General features: G+C 39.4%; 1 protein-coding gene across 1 annotated transcript; it reads right to left on the reverse strand.

Moving 5' to 3' along the window:
• Positions 1-1,022: 1,022 nt before the first annotated feature.
• STYX (serine/threonine/tyrosine interacting protein) lies at positions 1,023-15,840 on the reverse strand. Its single transcript, XM_072428085.1, has 10 exons — positions 15,666-15,840; positions 9,604-9,636; positions 9,186-9,239; positions 8,125-8,222; positions 7,950-8,010; positions 7,530-7,566; positions 6,514-6,604; positions 5,223-5,295; positions 2,705-2,795; positions 1,023-1,686 (listed from the first exon to the last, which is right to left on the reverse strand). Exons 1-10 carry the CDS (start codon positions 15,720-15,722, stop codon positions 1,613-1,615), a joined length of 669 nt encoding a protein of 222 aa, XP_072284186.1. The 5' UTR covers positions 15,723-15,840; the 3' UTR covers positions 1,023-1,612.
• Between the last annotated feature and the right edge of the window lie 3,037 nt (positions 15,841-18,877).

Genomic DNA, 18,877 nt, shown 5'->3' on the forward strand with positions numbered 1-18,877 from the left:
GTTCGCCTTACAGTGGTGAAGAATCCCTTTCTTATCTGAAGCTTAAACTTCTTTTCCTCCAGATACAAAGAGCACCCCTTGTGCTTTGTAATGACCTTACAGTGAATAATTGGGAAGAGAGTTCCCATGGACCATTTATATATTTATACAGGGTGACCATATTCCCCCTTATACATCTCTTCTCAAGGGAGATTAGATTCAGTTCAGCTAATCTCTCCCCATAGCTGAGCTCCTCCATTCCTTTTATTAGTTTAGTTGTCCTTCTCTGCACTCTCTCCAATTCCACAATGTCCTTTTTGTGAACTGGTGCCTAAATATTCCAGACTGCATATTCCAGATGTGGTCTGACCAATGCTTTGTACAGGGGCAGGATTACGTCTCCATCTCTGCAGTCTATTCCTCTTTTAATACAAGAAAGTACTAGCTTTAGATATTGCAGCTTGGCATTGCATGCTATTATGAAGTCTATGATCTACCAGATCCTTCATTACTGACCCCCCAAATGTTTTCCCCCTAGACAGTTTGAAGGATGCATGTTAGCCCTCAAGTGAAGAACGTTACATTTCTCATTATCAAATGTAATTTGCCACTTGGGCATCCAATCAAAAAGGTACATCCAATCCAGACATGGAAAAGAAACGCACACATACCTTACTTTCTAGCAACAACACCATCGATCTGTAGGTATTTAAAACTTTAGATGTGTCAGATACCTGCTCACTTTGCCAGCTTGTATGCTCTGTAGTGAAAGATGTGATCGCTTTGATTGACCATCACAGTGATTGCAGGACGGGGAGCCATCAGCATGGTCCCCATTGGTCAGTGAAAGCAGTTTTGGTACTCGCAGCATCTGGTTTCAAAAGGAAACAGATTAAATTGAAGTTTGGAGCACTGACTCTCTGGCATTTTATAACTCCCAGGGACTCCCCTGATGAAATCTCTAGTTCTGCCATCCTCTGTGCTGAAATTACATACCTGCATCCACATGACTGTTTAAGGAACATCAGATCTTTGAAACACGATTATTTTTACCGTCTTTTTATTTGAAAAACATCAGAACAAATCAGTTAGGAACAATCTTTAGGCCAATGCCACAATAGAAACTGCATAATAAAAAGAACTTTGATAGAGAAGGTTATTTAATAGTATACAATATGACCAAATCAAGTAGCATTTTTTGTGTTTTTTTATTTTATAGAATCCTGTTAGTTTAAAAATTTCTTAACTTCTAAACCTATAAAAATGTATTTACAAAAAAATGCAAGTCTAGCAAACATTTTATTACTAAAGCCTTATTTTTGTTTTCCTTATAAATTAAACTTTATAGAAACAGGTTTCTTTCCCATCAGTTGCATTGCATTAATATACAAAACAAAAACAAAAAAAACTTCAAGTATGAAAAGTGCGTTATTGCAGTAATACCAAGTTGCACGTCCAAACGAAAAACTTTTTTTTCTTTAGTAAAACAGCTGTGTAAAAAGCAGTAAAACAATCAGTGCCATCTGCTTATCCGTGGACAAGTCCCGTTATTGTCTGTTTAAAGCACAACAGCAGCACCTTGGACAAGAACATGGTCAAAATAAGTCAAAATGTGAAATGTGTCTTTTTGGGTTTATGAGTCGTGAGCTGACGACACCTGCATATTCCCATGTTCATCATCCTCTTCGTGAGATCTCTTCAGGCTTCCTGAAAATATAATTATATTGTAAGCTCTTCTGGCCAGGGTTCTCTCCTCCTCCGTCAGGATCTGTAACTGTCTGTCATCTGTGTAATTTGTTGTTGCTATATAAATGCTGTTTATGTGGGGTAAACAATCTCAATCAGGCCCCAAGCAATCTAAAGAGTATAAAATCACCTGTGGCAGCTCCCCTACGAGTGTTTGCCAAAGGTCGGCTGGGTTGCAAACCCAGAAGGAAAGTAGAAAAATCAGATATGAATACATATGAAGTTCTCATTTTATTTTTGTCATCATGTAGTAAGAAAGCAAACACATTTGGATGTCCAATTAATCTCTCATATCAGGGCTTGCTGGAAATTAACAAAGTGTGTACTGGCATCTGAACTGATCATACTAACAACCTCCGGGATCCAAATTTAGCATTCCAGTGCACAATAACAGCACCAAGACCAGATTTTCTTTACCTCTCATTCTGATGACTTGCATGTAGGCTGAAGGCTCTTGATGGGAATACTGAGGCAAGATGGTGTGATTCTTTTTAATGCATTTATGTTTAGCATCCAGCTAACCTGTCTCACCTGCACAATGTTTTTAGTGTGTTGGTAGAGAAGGCAAAATACAAGCAGAATAAACCCCACTGAACTTACCCTAAACAGATACAAATGTTTACCTTTGTTCTAGATGCCTCATTTATAAAATATCAATCTATGCTTTGCTTTTGTTTCTCCTCTAGCAGTAATTCCTAAAGAATAGGCCGTGTAGAAGTAATGCTGCTCTTTGTGTGAGAGCTGCTGTGTCCATGCATTGGTCTGAAATGTGGAGTTACAACACACCAATTGTTATTTGTAAACTGATAGGCCTGTTGCAGTGTCGGTGGCATGTCAGACCTCTGTATGGACACCACATACTATCATCAGAGTGCTTTAAAGGTTTTCAGAATTCTGCTTGAAGTTTACCTAAAAGCTTGCTGTATGTACCGCTCCTATCAAATATGAACAAGGCGACACAGATCAAAGTGACACTTACTTGTAGCACCAGATTGTAAAGAAAAATTCCTTCCTAGTTGGAAAGGTGACATTTTAATGGTTAATTTTGCTAGATAGATGGCTTCATATTCCTGCAGAACAAAAAGAAAACATTTTTATGGGTTGAGGACTCCACACCCAATGGTCAAGTAAAGCTGAACTCCAGTCTAAATAAAGGGGGAAGAATCCTTACGAGTATTATGCTATACAGACCACCTACAGCTGCTCTCTTCTCCTTGTGTAGGGGGACTGGTTTTATATCCACCCTTTATCGTTTTTTTGCAGGCAGCCTGCAATGGATGGTTCTGCTAGGTCTGTCCCTCAGCTCTGTCTAATGAACAGGTTACGTACAGCACAGTAATGATTTTGCATTTGTTTTTAGAAAGTAATATCTGTATTTTCAAAGGCATTTGGTGTGCACAAAAGTACTACTGAATATATTTAAAGGTTATGCATGGAGCTGAGCTTTAATAGGCTCCATGCATTTAATAGCAATAAAATCTTTTAAAAAGGGACTGAAACCTGCTTGTAAAATCAAAGTTTTTTTTTCCTGTAACACCTTTATAAATCTTTTCTCTAGCTTCCAGTAGCTTTGTTGAAACCTTCAAATCAGCCATCTCCTATTAATCACATACCCTGATGTGAGTGCCGACTGTCTAGCAGGCGTCAGAAAGCTTCAGCACTACTTGAACTTTGTTAAAAGCCTTCTGAATCCTGCTAGCACAGAGCATTCTTTAGGATCTGTGTTTACAGATCGATTATGGAACAGAAGTTTGCTATTAAAGCGTCATCGAGCTTGTTGAAAGCTTTTTAAACACTTTGCAAAAGCGGTTTGTACACACAGCTCTTTACCAAACTGAACTCTGTGTGTTCAAGGCCTTAAAGTATGTGATAGCAAAATAAAAACAATATATTTTATATATGACGATTTGTTACTCTGTTGGATATGCACTCGGTTCCTAAGGCCTATTGTAGGCAAACACTGCAGATTTTTGGCTTAGCTGTGTTTGACCTGCCCAGTTTTCTGTTGCTAATCCTCCTACTTTAATCTCCACTGCATAATTGTGAATTGTTTGGTAGTCTCCAGATAAGGACAGGAAGGGCCAGTCCTTCCCTAGAACATGTGGGGAGGTGTGCACAGGATATAGAACAGTTCTAAACATCTGATTTAACAGATTTTGCTCTTTAAACACAAAATCACTTTCATATTAAACAGCTGGTGTATAATCTCAAACACTGAGCTTCTTTTTTTGCTCTTTATGGGCCAAGATTGGAGTTTTTCAGATACAGCCGGTATACCCTACCTGTATTGGCATTTATTACCTAGAACCGTGCTTTGCCTTTGTTAAAATACATTAGCTATGACATAATTGCCAGGTACAATGCATGTTATGGGAGAGGCTGTGGATATAACACCGGATGACTGTTGAAAAAAGCCTAACAATGTCCCATTCATTCCCAATAAAATTACTTGGATGAAGAAGTGATAACGGTTACTAAGTATCAAAATACAATTAGGCTACATACACATATGCAAAAATTTTAGTCGTAAAGATTCTTTCACAATCCTTTCCAACGACAAAAGACTGCACAACACATAAATGAGTGTTATAATACAGCACTGTTCTGCTCTATGGAGAAGGAAGAACGATAGAGCAGCACTCTGCTGCGCTTTCTCCTTCACTCTCATTACAATCACTCCTCACCCGTGGTCCCACAGGACGGTCGTCCGGATGACAAGTGATGTACACATGCCAGATTCTCACACGATATCAGCCCTGAGGGTATTATTGGATGAGAATCATCAGACGTGTGTAGCCTTATAGTGGAGGGCCCTTTCTGGCCACAACCCCTATTTAATGTACAGCGCTGCGTAATATGTTGGCGCTATATAAATCCTGTTTAATAATAATAACCCCTTCCCCAAGCTTGTATGTCTGAGTAACCTAACACAAACATGGTCACAAGAGAAAAGGGGGAGCGGGTGACATGTTCCTCCATACCTGGAAGTACCATATCCATTTCTCTGCCCCGTGATCAAACAAGCATAAGCCGTTGGTGGGGCCACCATTATTGTAACTTCCCTGCTTAGATTGTAAGTACTTCGGGGCAGGATTCTCTCCCGGGTCGCTGTCTGTCATTTGCAACCTTTAATGCACAGCGCTGTGTAATATGTTGGTGCTAAAAAATCCTGTAAATTTATAATAAAATTTGATCATAACATACAAGTGATGTTCATTTCACTTGTGATACATCCCTAAACCTGGAAAAAGTATGTACGCCTTAAAGTGCCATGATATATGGTGGAAACAAAGAAAAATGACCGACAGGTGTAAGTGGTAGAGCTCAATATATGTGTGTATGACAATTAGGCAAGTCGTTCTGATATATATACACAATATAATTTCTTCTGTGATTTGAACGTTCCAGTGTCTGAGACTGGTTTGTTTAATGCTGCTATAACCCGAATTAAACCAATAAAGTTTAAATTAAAAAATAAATAAATAAATCCTTCCTACCTGAAGTTGGTGAACGAATCCAGCATTGGGATTAATACAGAACCTTCTTTCTTGCACGTATGTAAAAGCTTCCCTTTAAAAAGAATTAAGGAGTTTATTCTAACTGTGCAGCTTTTTACCAGACATCAGAAACTATGGAAACAGAAATGCAGCACCAAAGAAACAATAGTATGGTGGCTTTTATGTTGTAAGGTGGCCTATTTTCACCTGGTTACCCTATCAGGAACACTCAGTGTATTGTATCCATGGAGGAGAAGCATTGTCATGCAAGAACAAAAGGTGTTAGGACCACAGCCTCTTCTAGTCCCATCATCTCACCAATATAAAGGAAGACACAGATTTAGTTGGGAACACTTTTCTAACATGATTACCAGGTATATTTTTGCAAAAAAAACAAAAAAAAAAAAAACTTACCATTATTTTGTATATCTACCAGACAAAAGGCAGCAAATATTGTAAGTTACATTTTGCAGACACCTACGCATTTCACCACTGTTGGGAAAGGGTTTTTGATCACTGCAACTGATTAAGGCTGCGTACTCATGTGCAGAAATGGTCGTTGGAAAGGATCGGTTAAGATCCTTTCCAACAACAGAAGACTGAACGAGTGCTGTACATACAGGGCTATTCTGCTCTATGAAAAGGGGAGAGAAAGACGGAGCAACACCCTGCTGCACTCTCTCCCCATTATATTCATTACGATCGCTCGTCTGTCAATCTGCCAGGATGGTCGCCCGAACGAGCGCTGTACACACACCAGATTCTTGTCCGATATCAGCCCTGAGGCGATTACCGGACGAGAATCATCTGACGTGTATGTAGCATAAGTTGTATTGGTGATACACTACAGTGTCTTAAAGCAAACTTTTTAGGGCTGAAATTATATCTGCTAACTGTTAAATTCCAGACAGTTTGTAGCTTGCTACGGTAGTATCTAGAATAATCAAAATGTCTATGTTTTTGTGGAGCTGCTAAATTGTAGACAGAATAGTTACACCTGGTCTGGAGTCAAGCCAACTCTACACCTTACCTCTTGCTGCCAGGCCCTGCTTTTGCCAGTTATCAGACCACTGACAAAGCCTCCGATTGCTCCCAAGAGGTTTTAATATTGGCACCACAAAAAGCAGGGTTAGGTGTGGAGCATGACTGTGTACAATTTAGGTCTGGAATCCATCAGATGAACAAATGACACAAAAGCCACATTTCTAAATTCAATCCAACACTACAAAACTACCAGTGCTTTATGTAGTGCTTGTAGACATGCAAAAAAAATGCAAAAGAAAAAACACACCTGTATTTTATACCAAACGTTTCCATAATATATGCAATAACCAAGGCAGCACTCCTGGAAATCCCTGCATTGCCATGGATGAGAACTTTTCCTAGAAAACAAACCATGAGGTTTTTAAAGAGAGCAACGGGGAGGGGGTAAAATATTGGCTCTGAAAATAAGAGACTTTTTTTTTTTTTAAATCTAGAATTCATTTTTAAGGAATCCTTGTAGGATCCTATCCATACCTAGAAATGTGGCAGCATTGAGAATGCAGCCTATCCACTCAAAAGAGAAGTGACTTCACATAGAATACAGCCTAATCATTTACTAAAGGCAGCGACATCAAGACCAATGAGTTTATATTTCATATAGTCTTTGCCTATTCACATAAACGTATGTTAACAGACTGTGGAGCCCTCATTTAAAGGAAAAGTGTACTGCCATATGAGGCACTAATATTGACTCCTTGCCTGGCTGTCTAATTACAATATAGATAAGAAGGACTAATACCAGTGTTCTCCCCAGCCCCTTTTATCCAGGTGCACCACCCAAACAATTCAGTAACCACCCAACTGTTTTTGTTACTGGAAAAGTTAGGTCACAAAACAGGGGCACCGGACAGTTAAGGCATAAACCAAAGTTTTATGAAAAAAAGGGACATGCATTGAAAAGCTGGAACAAAGTATGTGGGGGGGGGGGCTAAAAGCTGGCAAAATTATAGGGGTGACAGGATACCTATGGCACTGGAAACACTAAATCCACCTACAGCTTCTCTCCATGCAGCTTAAACATTTCTGGGGAGAAGAATGGATGCCAACAGAGTGTTGTGAGAATCTGTTTATGCAGTCTGAACCTGTTTCTGATGTATGCACCTGTTTTTGGTTACAAAGACCAGAAGCTATTGATACCTCATTTGCTACGAGATTAGCAATGTCAGTCTTCATATTTTCCTCAGTACATAGATCTTTTATATATTTTTGTCTGCAGCAAATTCTTTAAAATAACACAACAATGAGACATTAAAAATTACTTACCTCCATTTTGTAAACATTCATCAATGAATTCCTTTGACTGTCAGGATAAAGGGAAAATATGTGTGAAAAGCAGACACTGCATATATGCAACCTGTAAATCTATACAGATATCAGCATCACTCTCTATTGACCCAACAACCAGCAGGTAACTTCATGTGGTTTAATACATGCCAAGTGTTTTTTTCCTAATATATGAGAATAAAATCTAACCTAATTAAAGGAACACTACCACAACCAAACAAATTATTGTAGTGGAAATATATGAAAAGACTTTTTAATTTTCAATAGAGTACAGAAAGGTTATAACACTTATTCTTTCCTGCTTGTATTGCATAGGGGGATCGTTCTATATTTCCAGTGGGGGTAAATGAGAATAAGAAGGGTATGACAAAAATATTTGACATGAATCTGGACACTTACCATAGGGAAAATCCGTATAATGTTTTCAATAGGGTTGTCTGCAATATCCAGCACTAAATATCTGAAAAAAAAAATTCATATATACAAGCCAATATTCTACCTAAAAAACAGCCACAAATCCACAGCCGTAACTAAACCCATTCTCAACCTACAAGTAAATAATCCGATAACTTACTTAAATAAATTTTCAAAGTTTGGTTTGATAAAGTTTGCTTCAATGCTTTGCCTTATGCAGACTATATGCGTTATTCCGTATTTCTGAAGGATCGGGAGCTAAAAATAAAAAAAGAATGCCTTAATTGTCTTCAATAACAAATAGATATAAATAGAAATATGTTCCATGTAAAATAAGGATGCTTTATTGATTCAATGCTACCTAGGTTTGACGGGTACAGATGCCATTTTAATATTTCTACCAATTATAAGTATTCCTGGTTTGGGTAGAAGGTAATGGCAGCTTACTGCCTAACCAACGATGGCTCCTAATGATGAACTGGCTGACCAGTAAGATAGAAAAGTGCCGAGGCTTGTATCCAAAGATAGAGACCGATTGTCTAAGAACAATGGGCCTGATTTATTAAAGCTCTCCAAGCCTGGAGAGGATACACTTTCAACAGTGAAGCTGGGTGATTCAGCGAACCTAGAATGGATTTCTTAAAAGTCATTTGCTTTTTGTTAGCAAATGTTTTCAATCCTGGACAAGATCCATTCCAGGTTTGCTGGATCCCCCAGCCTTGGAGAGCTTTAACAATCAGCCCCAATATATTGAGGAATGCAGGGATAGAGAAGGAAGGAATATTTAAAAAATACTTTTTCAGCAAGTATTTAACCTGCTTACTTTCAGCATATTTCCCATTTATAAATATTTTTGTATTGCCACGCAATCTGCATTTGTCTACTTAAGTACAGCCCCCTTTCTCCTAAGCATCATAGCAATCTCCCCCTGTGGGAAAGTAATTACTCGGTGCTGGCCTAACTTCCAAACCATTACCTTTTATGCAACTACAGATGCTATGCTAAGGAGGTGCCTAGCATATGTCTCAAGACTTTTACATATTTACCTGTAAAAAGGCCTCCCTTGTGTAGACAACATGCATATAATACGGTAAATGCACTTTTAAGCAATAAAAAGCACCTTGAAATGTCTTGTCTAGGGCAGGCCTTTTTAAATGTTGTTGTTGCAGAATGAGGTACCCAATAATGTCTAATATTATAGGAAAAATTTTCCACACGCACCTTGCTTTTCATGGCTGCAGAATATGGACCCAAAAACAAGCCAGGCAGAATTTCCTAAAAAAAATAAACACAAATTATTTTGCACATGTGACCTTAACCCACCAGACTTTAGCAACATTGTGAAGAGGGGAAATCTTAAAAACTTGTGAATCTGAGAACAAACAAAGAACAGGTAATTAGATTTTTATATATGTTTTCCCTAGCCCCGTTTAACTGGGCGCACCACCTGGCACTTTTCAGTAACCATCCAGCTGTTTTTTGGTGGTTACTAAAAAGTTGGCTCAGAATAGAAGGGCCATAACCCACCTTCGTCACACCCAGGAAAAAAACAAAACAAATATATATACATAATGAACATTATCTCTACAAATGGAGTACGAGTTATTATGTACAAAAATGTATTAAAAATAAAACATACCTGCATCTCCCGCCTCATAGGGTAACTCCAGTCCTGAGGAATAAGAAAACAAAACATTAAAAAGTTGTATAACATGAAAAATTAACACAAGATTACAGCACTGGGAAGACAAGCTGTGATAATGATGATTATGGCAGCCGTTATAACAATATTGGCTGTGAAAACAAATTAACACTGCTAAATATAACATTCATAACGTTACACTCAACAATCCAATCATATTACAAAACCAAACAAGCAAATAACTCTGGAAAAAAAAAATAAAAAGGTTTTATAATGCATTTATATTTGTGATCCAATAAATGTAAAGTCACAAGTCTAGGACATTTAAGAAGCACAATGACTTCCAGGGTGTAATCATAGGACTAATAATATCCTGATGAGTGGTCACAGACTGATGCACTAATGTTCTCGGGTAAAATTAGGTTCTACTGGCAGCACAACAAGCCATGCCCTCCTTGAAAATCTGTGCCAAAATTTTGGAGTAATGGTCTCGCTGTGGCCGAGCATAAGATACATTTTGATCAAACTCACATGTCCTGACATCAGAACATGTGGATAGCATTTCCAAAATGGATTAGCTTACTTGCACTATATGACTAAAACTGTCCCTAGAATGTGTCAAGCTCTAAAAAAAAGGGCTAAAGTACAATTATAGATTCTGGGTCTCCTACACCAAATAGTGTGAAGGAAGAACGAGTCTTCTTCCTCTCGATGAGTTAAATTTGGGTAAGCCCTTGCAGCCAGAGCTAGCTATGGTAATACATGCCGATTGCAGAACCATAAAGCACAGCATGATGTGTAGGAAAACACTAATAGAGAATCCCCACTAAGCTTTTCCCTGTCTTTCTGTACAGGCAGCTTGGAGTATGTAACTCTCTCTCCTAAAGTACCCAGCAATGTCACATAGTAGTAGCAAGAAAATTTTTAGTTCTGTGCAAGCACCAAGTTGTGACTGAAGCTGCATACAAAATGTTTGTACAACTTCCATGTCCAAGGTTACCATTCCTGAACATTTCAGGCATAAATCTAGAGCCCAAAGCATTAGACTTTCCCATATATCCTATGTAGTATACATACACCTGGCCCAATATATTCAAAGAAGTGAATGTTGCTTGCAAACCTACAAATGACAAAGCATATTGGAGTATCAGAATCTCCTATTATAACTTTTCTCCTCATGTAGGAAAATCTCAGCACCAGATCCGGCAATCATTTTCTGTTCTCCACAGGGAACATGGGTTGAACATGCAGGTTGATGCATTTTCCATTGCAGTCCTGTACACTGCATTTATTGTTAGCTGATCTTTTTCCTATGGAATGTTCTCTTTTGTTGCTGCTGTTCTACTATAAATATAAGATTACAATTTGCACTGTTCCTGTATAGCAGCTCAGTAATCTTCTAAGGCTGCATACACAAGTTCAATAATTGTCTCTGAGAAAGATTTTTCACAATCCTTTCCAGCGACAAAAGATTGCACGATGCCTAAAGGAGCTCTGTACATACAGCGCCATTCTGCTCTATGGAGAGGGGAGGGCAGAGAACGACGGAAGGGCACCCCACTCCGCTCTGCACCCTTCACTACCGTTACGATTGTTCATAGATCCATGAACAACGAGCGCTGCACACACGCTAGATTCTCGTCCCGTATCAGCCCTGAGGCGATTATCAGATGGGAACCATCTGACGTGTGTGTACATAGCCTGAAGCTGAGATGCTCTTATAGCACAATATGGACAGCTCGGTGGAATAATATTGACATTATTTTAAAAGATACAAAAACAAGCGGTGTTAACAAAAACAAACATTTCTGTGTTTTCCCATTGCAAAATAATATTAGGATCTCACAAACAGTTGTGCATTTCCATAGACTAGAACTAAAACAACATCCTTACAGATCTATTTTACGTGGCGCCTCCTGCAAATTATTGAGATCCGGTGTTTCCAGTAAACAAAACTGTTAATGTTACATTATGTACGACAATGATGCCCTTCCATCCTTCTGATACATTTGGGCAAGGGTTCACTATTCCAGCATGACTGCAGAGCTAAGATCAAAGCCAACTCCATACGTAAAGCGAAGACAGTAGGGGTTTTGTTGGCAGCCCAAACGGGTGAAACGCGTCAGGATTCTTTTAAGATTTATTTGCCTTTCAATAATGATACTCAATGGACTTTGCAACCAAAGATTATTCGTAGGATAAATCATATGTCTAGGTATCCTGGGAAACTCCACATTTAAGTGGACTTGGGAAAAAAAATGTTGTTATTGTGTTCATTTTATGAACACTCTTTGAATATCCACCACATGTGATACAAATAGAGTTATTGACAAATTTGCAAACAAAACCCCTACTGTCTTCTCCTTTATTCATTTACAAATTTTAGAGTCTGGAAACAACCAAATACTTTTGAGACACCCACAACCCTATATTATTCCATTTGTAAAGCCCCAACTTTTATCCTACTAAAAACTTATTGGATGCACTGAAATGGACTTTTCATCCAACTTCAGTACATGACCTGACATATGCTCTTAAGGTTCAATAGGCAAACACAGAAAAGCCACAAAATGCAACAGCAAACCAATGGGGGACAACTTTTTGTCCTGGCTTATGGTTTTGAAATAAAATGTTCAACAGACTTATGTATGTGTGATGGTCTGGGGCCCACAAATTGGTGGTCATACAGATCCCGATATGCGCAGTCAGGTGCCATTATTAAAGTCAGAATCTGCCGGTAATAGGGAGGAGTAGAAGAGAAGTGAAGCAGTCCTCTTTACTTGCACAGTGCCAAGTGAAGAATGCCACTGCCTCGGTCAAAGCGGGCAGTTTAACCCCAGTTGTACCCGCTGCTACAACCTTAGCCGCTCTTACTGATACTGAAATAAAGTTGGAAACCCATTCTATTCACTGTTCTGTTATCTGGCTACAAATAACCTAAAACAGTAAGCATTAATTAAAAGGCTTATTACATTTTTTCTTCTTTAAAATATGATGGCTTTCAATTAGTAAAAATAAAACACACTGCCAATATTGCATGGGCTGTGGGCAACATTCACATTGCAGCCACCACCAGCCTTCCATAAATATAATTTATTAGAAACCAATTCCTGTGTGAATCAATGGAAAGGTTTAATGGGTATCTTCCTTTGTATAGATTTCTTTAGTACCATGTACGTGCAATAGATCATGTGTTATAATGCAGGGTTCTCCCCAGGCACTTTTAGCTGGGCGCACCACTCGGCACTTTTCAGCACCCATTGGCTATTTTTGGGTGGTTACCACAGAGTTTGGTCACAATACAGGAGCTGCCACCTACCTAAAATTTCTTCCCACCCAGCTTAAAAAAATTTCTGGGTTGAGCACTGTAATGAATCCCATAAATCACAATAGCTGTGATGAAATTTCCCATCAAAAGTTCTTCTGATAAAGCACAAAAAAATAAAAGTAGCTGCAAAACGTGTACAGCTGTTGTGATTTAATGATTGTATAACATCACAATGTACTGAGGTCAAAGTTATATTGTTTTGAAGTTGGTTTCTAATAAATTACAGCGATACCTCGGCTAACGAAGATAATTTGTTCCGGAATTATACTCGTTAGCCGAATCTTCTTTAGCCGAAACAAAGCAGAAATTCAGATTAACGCGGTGCAGTTTGTTATCGTGCATCTACTAATGCATTCGTTATCCAAGGCACAAGCACTTCGTTAGTTGAAAAATGTGTTAGCTGGCTCACTCATTAGTTGAAGTATCGCTGTATATTTTTTTGGAAGTTGACTCAAATGTCCCAAAAACTTCAGGAAAGCTAAAAATTGCTCAAAAAAATGTTACCAAAAATGAAAAACACTAAAAAGTACTATTTATTTGGTTTTTCTTGGAGCCTACTTCTAAAAATAATAACCAGGTTACTCCTGATACAAAAATATGTCCTGGGGGGAATTTCCTACTGAACTTTCTAGGAACATAAAAGTTCACTACTCTGTTACTGAAAAAAACCCAAAGGCATTCATAATTCATGTCTTTCCTTGATGGTATGAACATAATCATACTACATACATTTTTATTATTTATACTATGTGTTTTGTGTTTGTGATATACAGGTAAACGTGTCTTGCTTTCTCGCCTAATTTGGCAAAACGCATCAGTATTGAAGCCTTATTTCTTCTGCTCCCTTGATGGACCGTTACTTTAATATTTCAATATATTTTTAGGGTTGTATAAACATGTGTTAGTGGAATACTGTTATTTTATTCATCTGATGTATGTTGAATGCCTCTCTCTAATTTCTAGACTCATCAGTTCGGACTTTCCTTTCCTTTGATTCTAGGCGTTGGCAAATAACTGTATGTGGATATCCAATGTTGGATACATTTTCCTATATCTGTAAGAGAGTGACATTCTTCCCACTGACCAGCAATATAAGGGGAATTCTTCCTACTGACCACCACACTAATATACTGGAAGCTGTGGGTATAGTAATAGTAACAGAAGGGGTTTCCTAAAGAATCTAAGTTATTTCAAGGGTTCCCCCATGTTAAAAAGCTTGATATACGCTGGATTGGAGAAATATTGTTACCATTGTTGTAGCATGAAGGTAACGGCATTCTGAATATTGTAATATTACATCAGTTAACCCAGGGGTCTGCAACCTGTGGCTCCGGGGCCGCATGCGGCTCTTCAGCCTCCTTGTTGTGGCTCCCTTCGGCTGCCGCGGGGAGATCTCTGATGGGGGATCCCCTTCCTCCCAAGACACTGCGGAGGAGGGGGATTCCCTATCCGGTGTTCTAATGAAAAAAATCTACCAGTGAGATAAATCTACCACGGGGCGTGTACAAATGGGTGTGTACAATGACATCCCCCTCCTTTGAACCCCAATTCCTCTGGAATGGGGAGATGTACAAAACCAAAAATGTAGGTGCAAGTGGGGGACACCTGTGACTAACACCCCCTAAAATGTAATTGTTAGGCTATCATCAGAACTCTGCCCATCAAAAAAATCTACCCTGTTACGTTAGAAGCCTCCAGGTAATGTAACAGGATGATACGTTAGAAGCTGGAGGCTTCTAGGGGCATAGTTCAGTGTTTAATTTATTTCAAAGTAGGCCTACACATGCACAATTGTTGTAACAGGTAAAATTAAAAAAATATTAAAACTTTTAAAAGTTTAAAAAACTGTGTTATGTTTTGCGGCTCCAGACTAATTTTCTTTAGAGGAGGCAAAACGGCTCTTTTAATAGTAAAGGTTGCTGACCCCTGAGTTAACCAATCATTTCAGCCACAATGGTATAACAGGAAGCAGAATGGATACAATGTAACATGGTGTTGCGGTTACTATGATGATACTGTTAAACTTTCCCTGGTTAGGATGCAGGCCCACAAAAAAAAGCCCTGACTGCTCGGTCAGTGCTCAGACCAATAAAAGATGGCTCTGGTTGCTAAAGGTAACAGTTCCTTGGCCCGAAAAGCTGTGGTTGCTATGGGTAAAATTACCCATTCTTTACTGAAGACTGTAAAAGAAAAGCTGTGGTTTCTATGGGTGAAGTCCCTATTCTTTACTGAGGCCCATATATGAAAAGTTAAGGTTGCTATGGCTGAAGATCCCTGCAATGGACCATATAAGAAAGACTTGTGTTGCTAGGGGTGTTAGTCCTTGCTCTGAAAGGCTGTGGTTGCCATGGGTAAAGTTTCCCATTCTTTTCTGAGGACTAGGGTTGCTATGGGTAAAGGTCCCTGTTCAGGATCTAATAAGAAAGGATGTGGTTACCAGGGGGAACAGCCCCCACTCAGGCCCATACAAAGCAGCTGTGGGTGACAGCCCCACACTTCCTTCAAGCTTATTTAAACAAAGTTCTGGTGGCTAAGGGTGACATTCCTTGCTCTTTGTTTAGGCCCACATAAGCAAAGCTCTGGTTGCTAGGGGTGACATCCCATAGTCCCTGTATCGGCCCATATATGGAAGGAAGTGGTTGCTGTGGGTGACAGCTCCAGCTTTCAGTCTCAGAAGTCACGTGACGCCGGCCGGCTTGGGCCTCCTGACCCCCCACCTCTTCCTTCTTACCTCTTGGTCGTCCTTGCACTGGGGCAGGGAGGGGAATTCCAGCTTTCCGTCCTCCATGCTGTGCCCGGCGGAGACGCTCACACTGCCAGCCAGGGGGTCACTGTACTTAATAACACCGCCGCAGCCATGCTGCACGCCTCAAGCCAACCAAGCGCGCTCCCGCTGTTACTTCACTACAAGCGGTGGCGCGCACGTCAACCTGGCGCTTGTAGATGACGTCACGGGAGCCAGCTGTCATGATCTGCCATACCTCACAACTTTCCTATTTATTACATTCATTACTAAACATAACAAAATTCTACGCTAAGACAGAGATTTAAAATGCTCTTTTATATTGAAAATAGGATATTTAATATTAAAAATATATTAAACAGCTTTATTCCATACAGTGTACAGCCCCTACCCACACCTCCCTCTCCTCCATTATCATTTCCCAGATTTATTTTATGTTTATTTAGTGACAAACATCTGTTATCATTCCCTGAGACATCACCAGGCCTGTGAAATTTGTACAGGAATGGCTGCTAGGCTTTCAGTTCCTATTGATGGAGCCAGACCACCAAAACTACATCTCCAAGGAGCCTTTTCTTACCTGCAAACTCTTGAAAAATGAAGCAGCTGCATTTGTTTTACTGGAAATACAACCTATGCATGAGGAGAGGAGAGAGAGAATCCTGCAGCCAGCAAGTAGGGCTGACAACACTTGTTTTGCTTAGTATTCCAGCACAGAAAAAGTATTATGTTGTCATACAAAACTTAGCAGAGTACACAATCATTTCAGTAGAGTGAAATCCTAAAAGCTTTTATACGTTTCAGTTAGGAATTGGGGGTAAAGGAACAACTATATTACCAATACTCCCCGGGTTAAGGACATCCGACATACAGACGACTCCTAGATACAAACGTATGGGCTTCCCTGCTCGCTGTGTGCAGGATGGAGGCTTGATGGTGGCAGGGCGCAGTTTGCATGACTAGCAGATAAAATCCATTGCTAAACACAGCTGAGGTTGTGGGTGATCTTAGGTGGGTGAGCTCTTTCTGCAAAATTTTTTTAACTCTTTTATGAACAAGACAAACTCTGCAGTTGTTTGTTTTTGCATACCAAAGCACAGCTTGCACCAGAAGTTAATGAATGTCTAGGCTCCATAAAGTTTTTTTTTGCTTTGTTTGTGATTAACTCACAGTGAGGATTTTATACAGTACCTGACACCATGCTGCCTAATAATATGTTGAGACAAACATCTGTCCTAACTGTATTTATTAAAATAGTGTACCTGTTCCGACTTACATACAAATTCAACTTAGGAACAAACCTACAGTCCATAGCTTGTATGTAACCCGGGCACTACCCGTATAGAAATTAATTAGCTAATGAGGGAATTTCCTTTGGATTTACAGGAATTCCTAAAGAAAAATGCCACGCGAGCATCTAAATAATAAAACATTATAAGAATCACACATGCAAATGACTATTTTATCTTACAATTAGTTCTCATTTAACAGAGGTTGATAAAGTGTCTTGTGGCTTTAAATATAGGTCAACAAAATTAAACAAAAATTTTATTTTTGCCTAGGAGGCTGACCTCTCTGCTGGCAATGATTCATCCAATGGTGCTCACATCAGGTAATGTGTCAAGGACTTCATGTTATTTAGGCTACAGACACACATTAGAGATTTGTCATTGGAAAGATACATAAATGAGCGCTTAGGATCCTATTCGGAGTAGCTGGGTGGCCTTATGGCAAGCACACTGCACCTTTCTGGCTAAAATCCAGAATAGGAAAATATTGTCTAAATACAAGAGTATATAATAAACAAGAATCTTCCCATCTTCTGGGTATTTCTTCAGCAACCCAGTGTAAAACATTGCCCCTGTGCAAGAGCTTCCTTCGATAAAGATTAGGCATTAGTGTGCATGTTCTACCCTGGTGCCTGGTTTTGTATTTTTCTTCGGGAAGCTGAGTGGACTTGCAGTTCCCACCTTTGTGTCTGCTCTCTGTCCAAGGAATGTACAGCACTGCGATGCGAAGATTATTATAAAGGTTTTGTGGGCCTGAAGTTATGCTTTTAAAAATATGCAGTCATAAGGCACAACAGTACAGAGTCTCCCAAAAGTGACTACACACTTCCTTTTTTCTATATCGTTCCAGGTATCATTGGGAGAGACTTAAGGCCAACTTAGGCTTTGCAGTTTTTGTAAGCGTATCATTCCCTTAACCATGGCCCGCCAATTGACATTGGAGCAGCGTTGCAAAATTGCCACTTGGCAAGAAGTTGTTCAATACGAGAAGTTTTATGGCTGCCACACTGCTCCCACGCGTAACACAAATTAAGCTATCCATGGCAAGTTTCTGGAAACAGGATCTGTTCTTGACAAACCACGCAGTGGAAGGCCAGTTACTCCCAACACCGAATAAAACAATAAACTCCTTGAGAAGTCATCTGCACAAAGCCAGGGAAAGTCCATCCGATGGGCTGCACTGGAACTCAGCATCAACTAAAGCTTGATCCAACTTCAGAGGGATAAAGCTCCACCCGTACAGACTTCAGGGTTGTTCAAAAACTTGTCACAGCTCAAGGAAAGAATCCCCCAGCCTACAGCATGGTCAGGGATGAGATGCTGCAAAACATTGGAAAGGCTTGCATCCGAAGGTGGATGAAAGTTGTGGAAAATGGAGGCACTCATGTGGAGGTATACAACCGGTCTTAAAGAGGTTTGAACGGGATGCAAGTCTAGCAAGTAAAACTGCAACTACTCCTTTGTTGATGCTAAAAATATGAATGAACTCAGTTTCTTGTGTAAGTTTTTGGAATTTATTGAAAGTGTATAGTGACTTTTGGGACATCTTGTATATTTTATACATGTGCATTACACACCTGGCGCCATCAAATGACAAAAATAAAGCCATGAGGACAGCAGACATGTGACTTGATAAAGTAATGAAATCAGATTAGGTTCTTTTTTCAGTAACAGAACACTCTTGAAGCATTATGCAGAGAACTCAATGGCCAACTGCAGCCTCCCCCTCTTGCATCAAGCAGAGAGCTGACAGCAAAATCCACTCTATCCAAAAAATAGGCGTCCATGTACAGCAATTTGGAATAGTAAATACCTGGGTTGGAAGACTTAGAATTTTCTTAATAAAAATACTTTTCCTTTTTCTGCTAATTTGTAATTGGCTGGGGGATAATAAATGAATAAGGCATTAAA

The sequence above is a fragment of the Pyxicephalus adspersus genome, chromosome 12 (genome assembly GCF_032062135.1).
Source record: "Pyxicephalus adspersus chromosome 12, UCB_Pads_2.0, whole genome shotgun sequence".
NCBI lineage: Eukaryota > Metazoa > Chordata > Amphibia > Anura > Pyxicephalidae > Pyxicephalus > Pyxicephalus adspersus.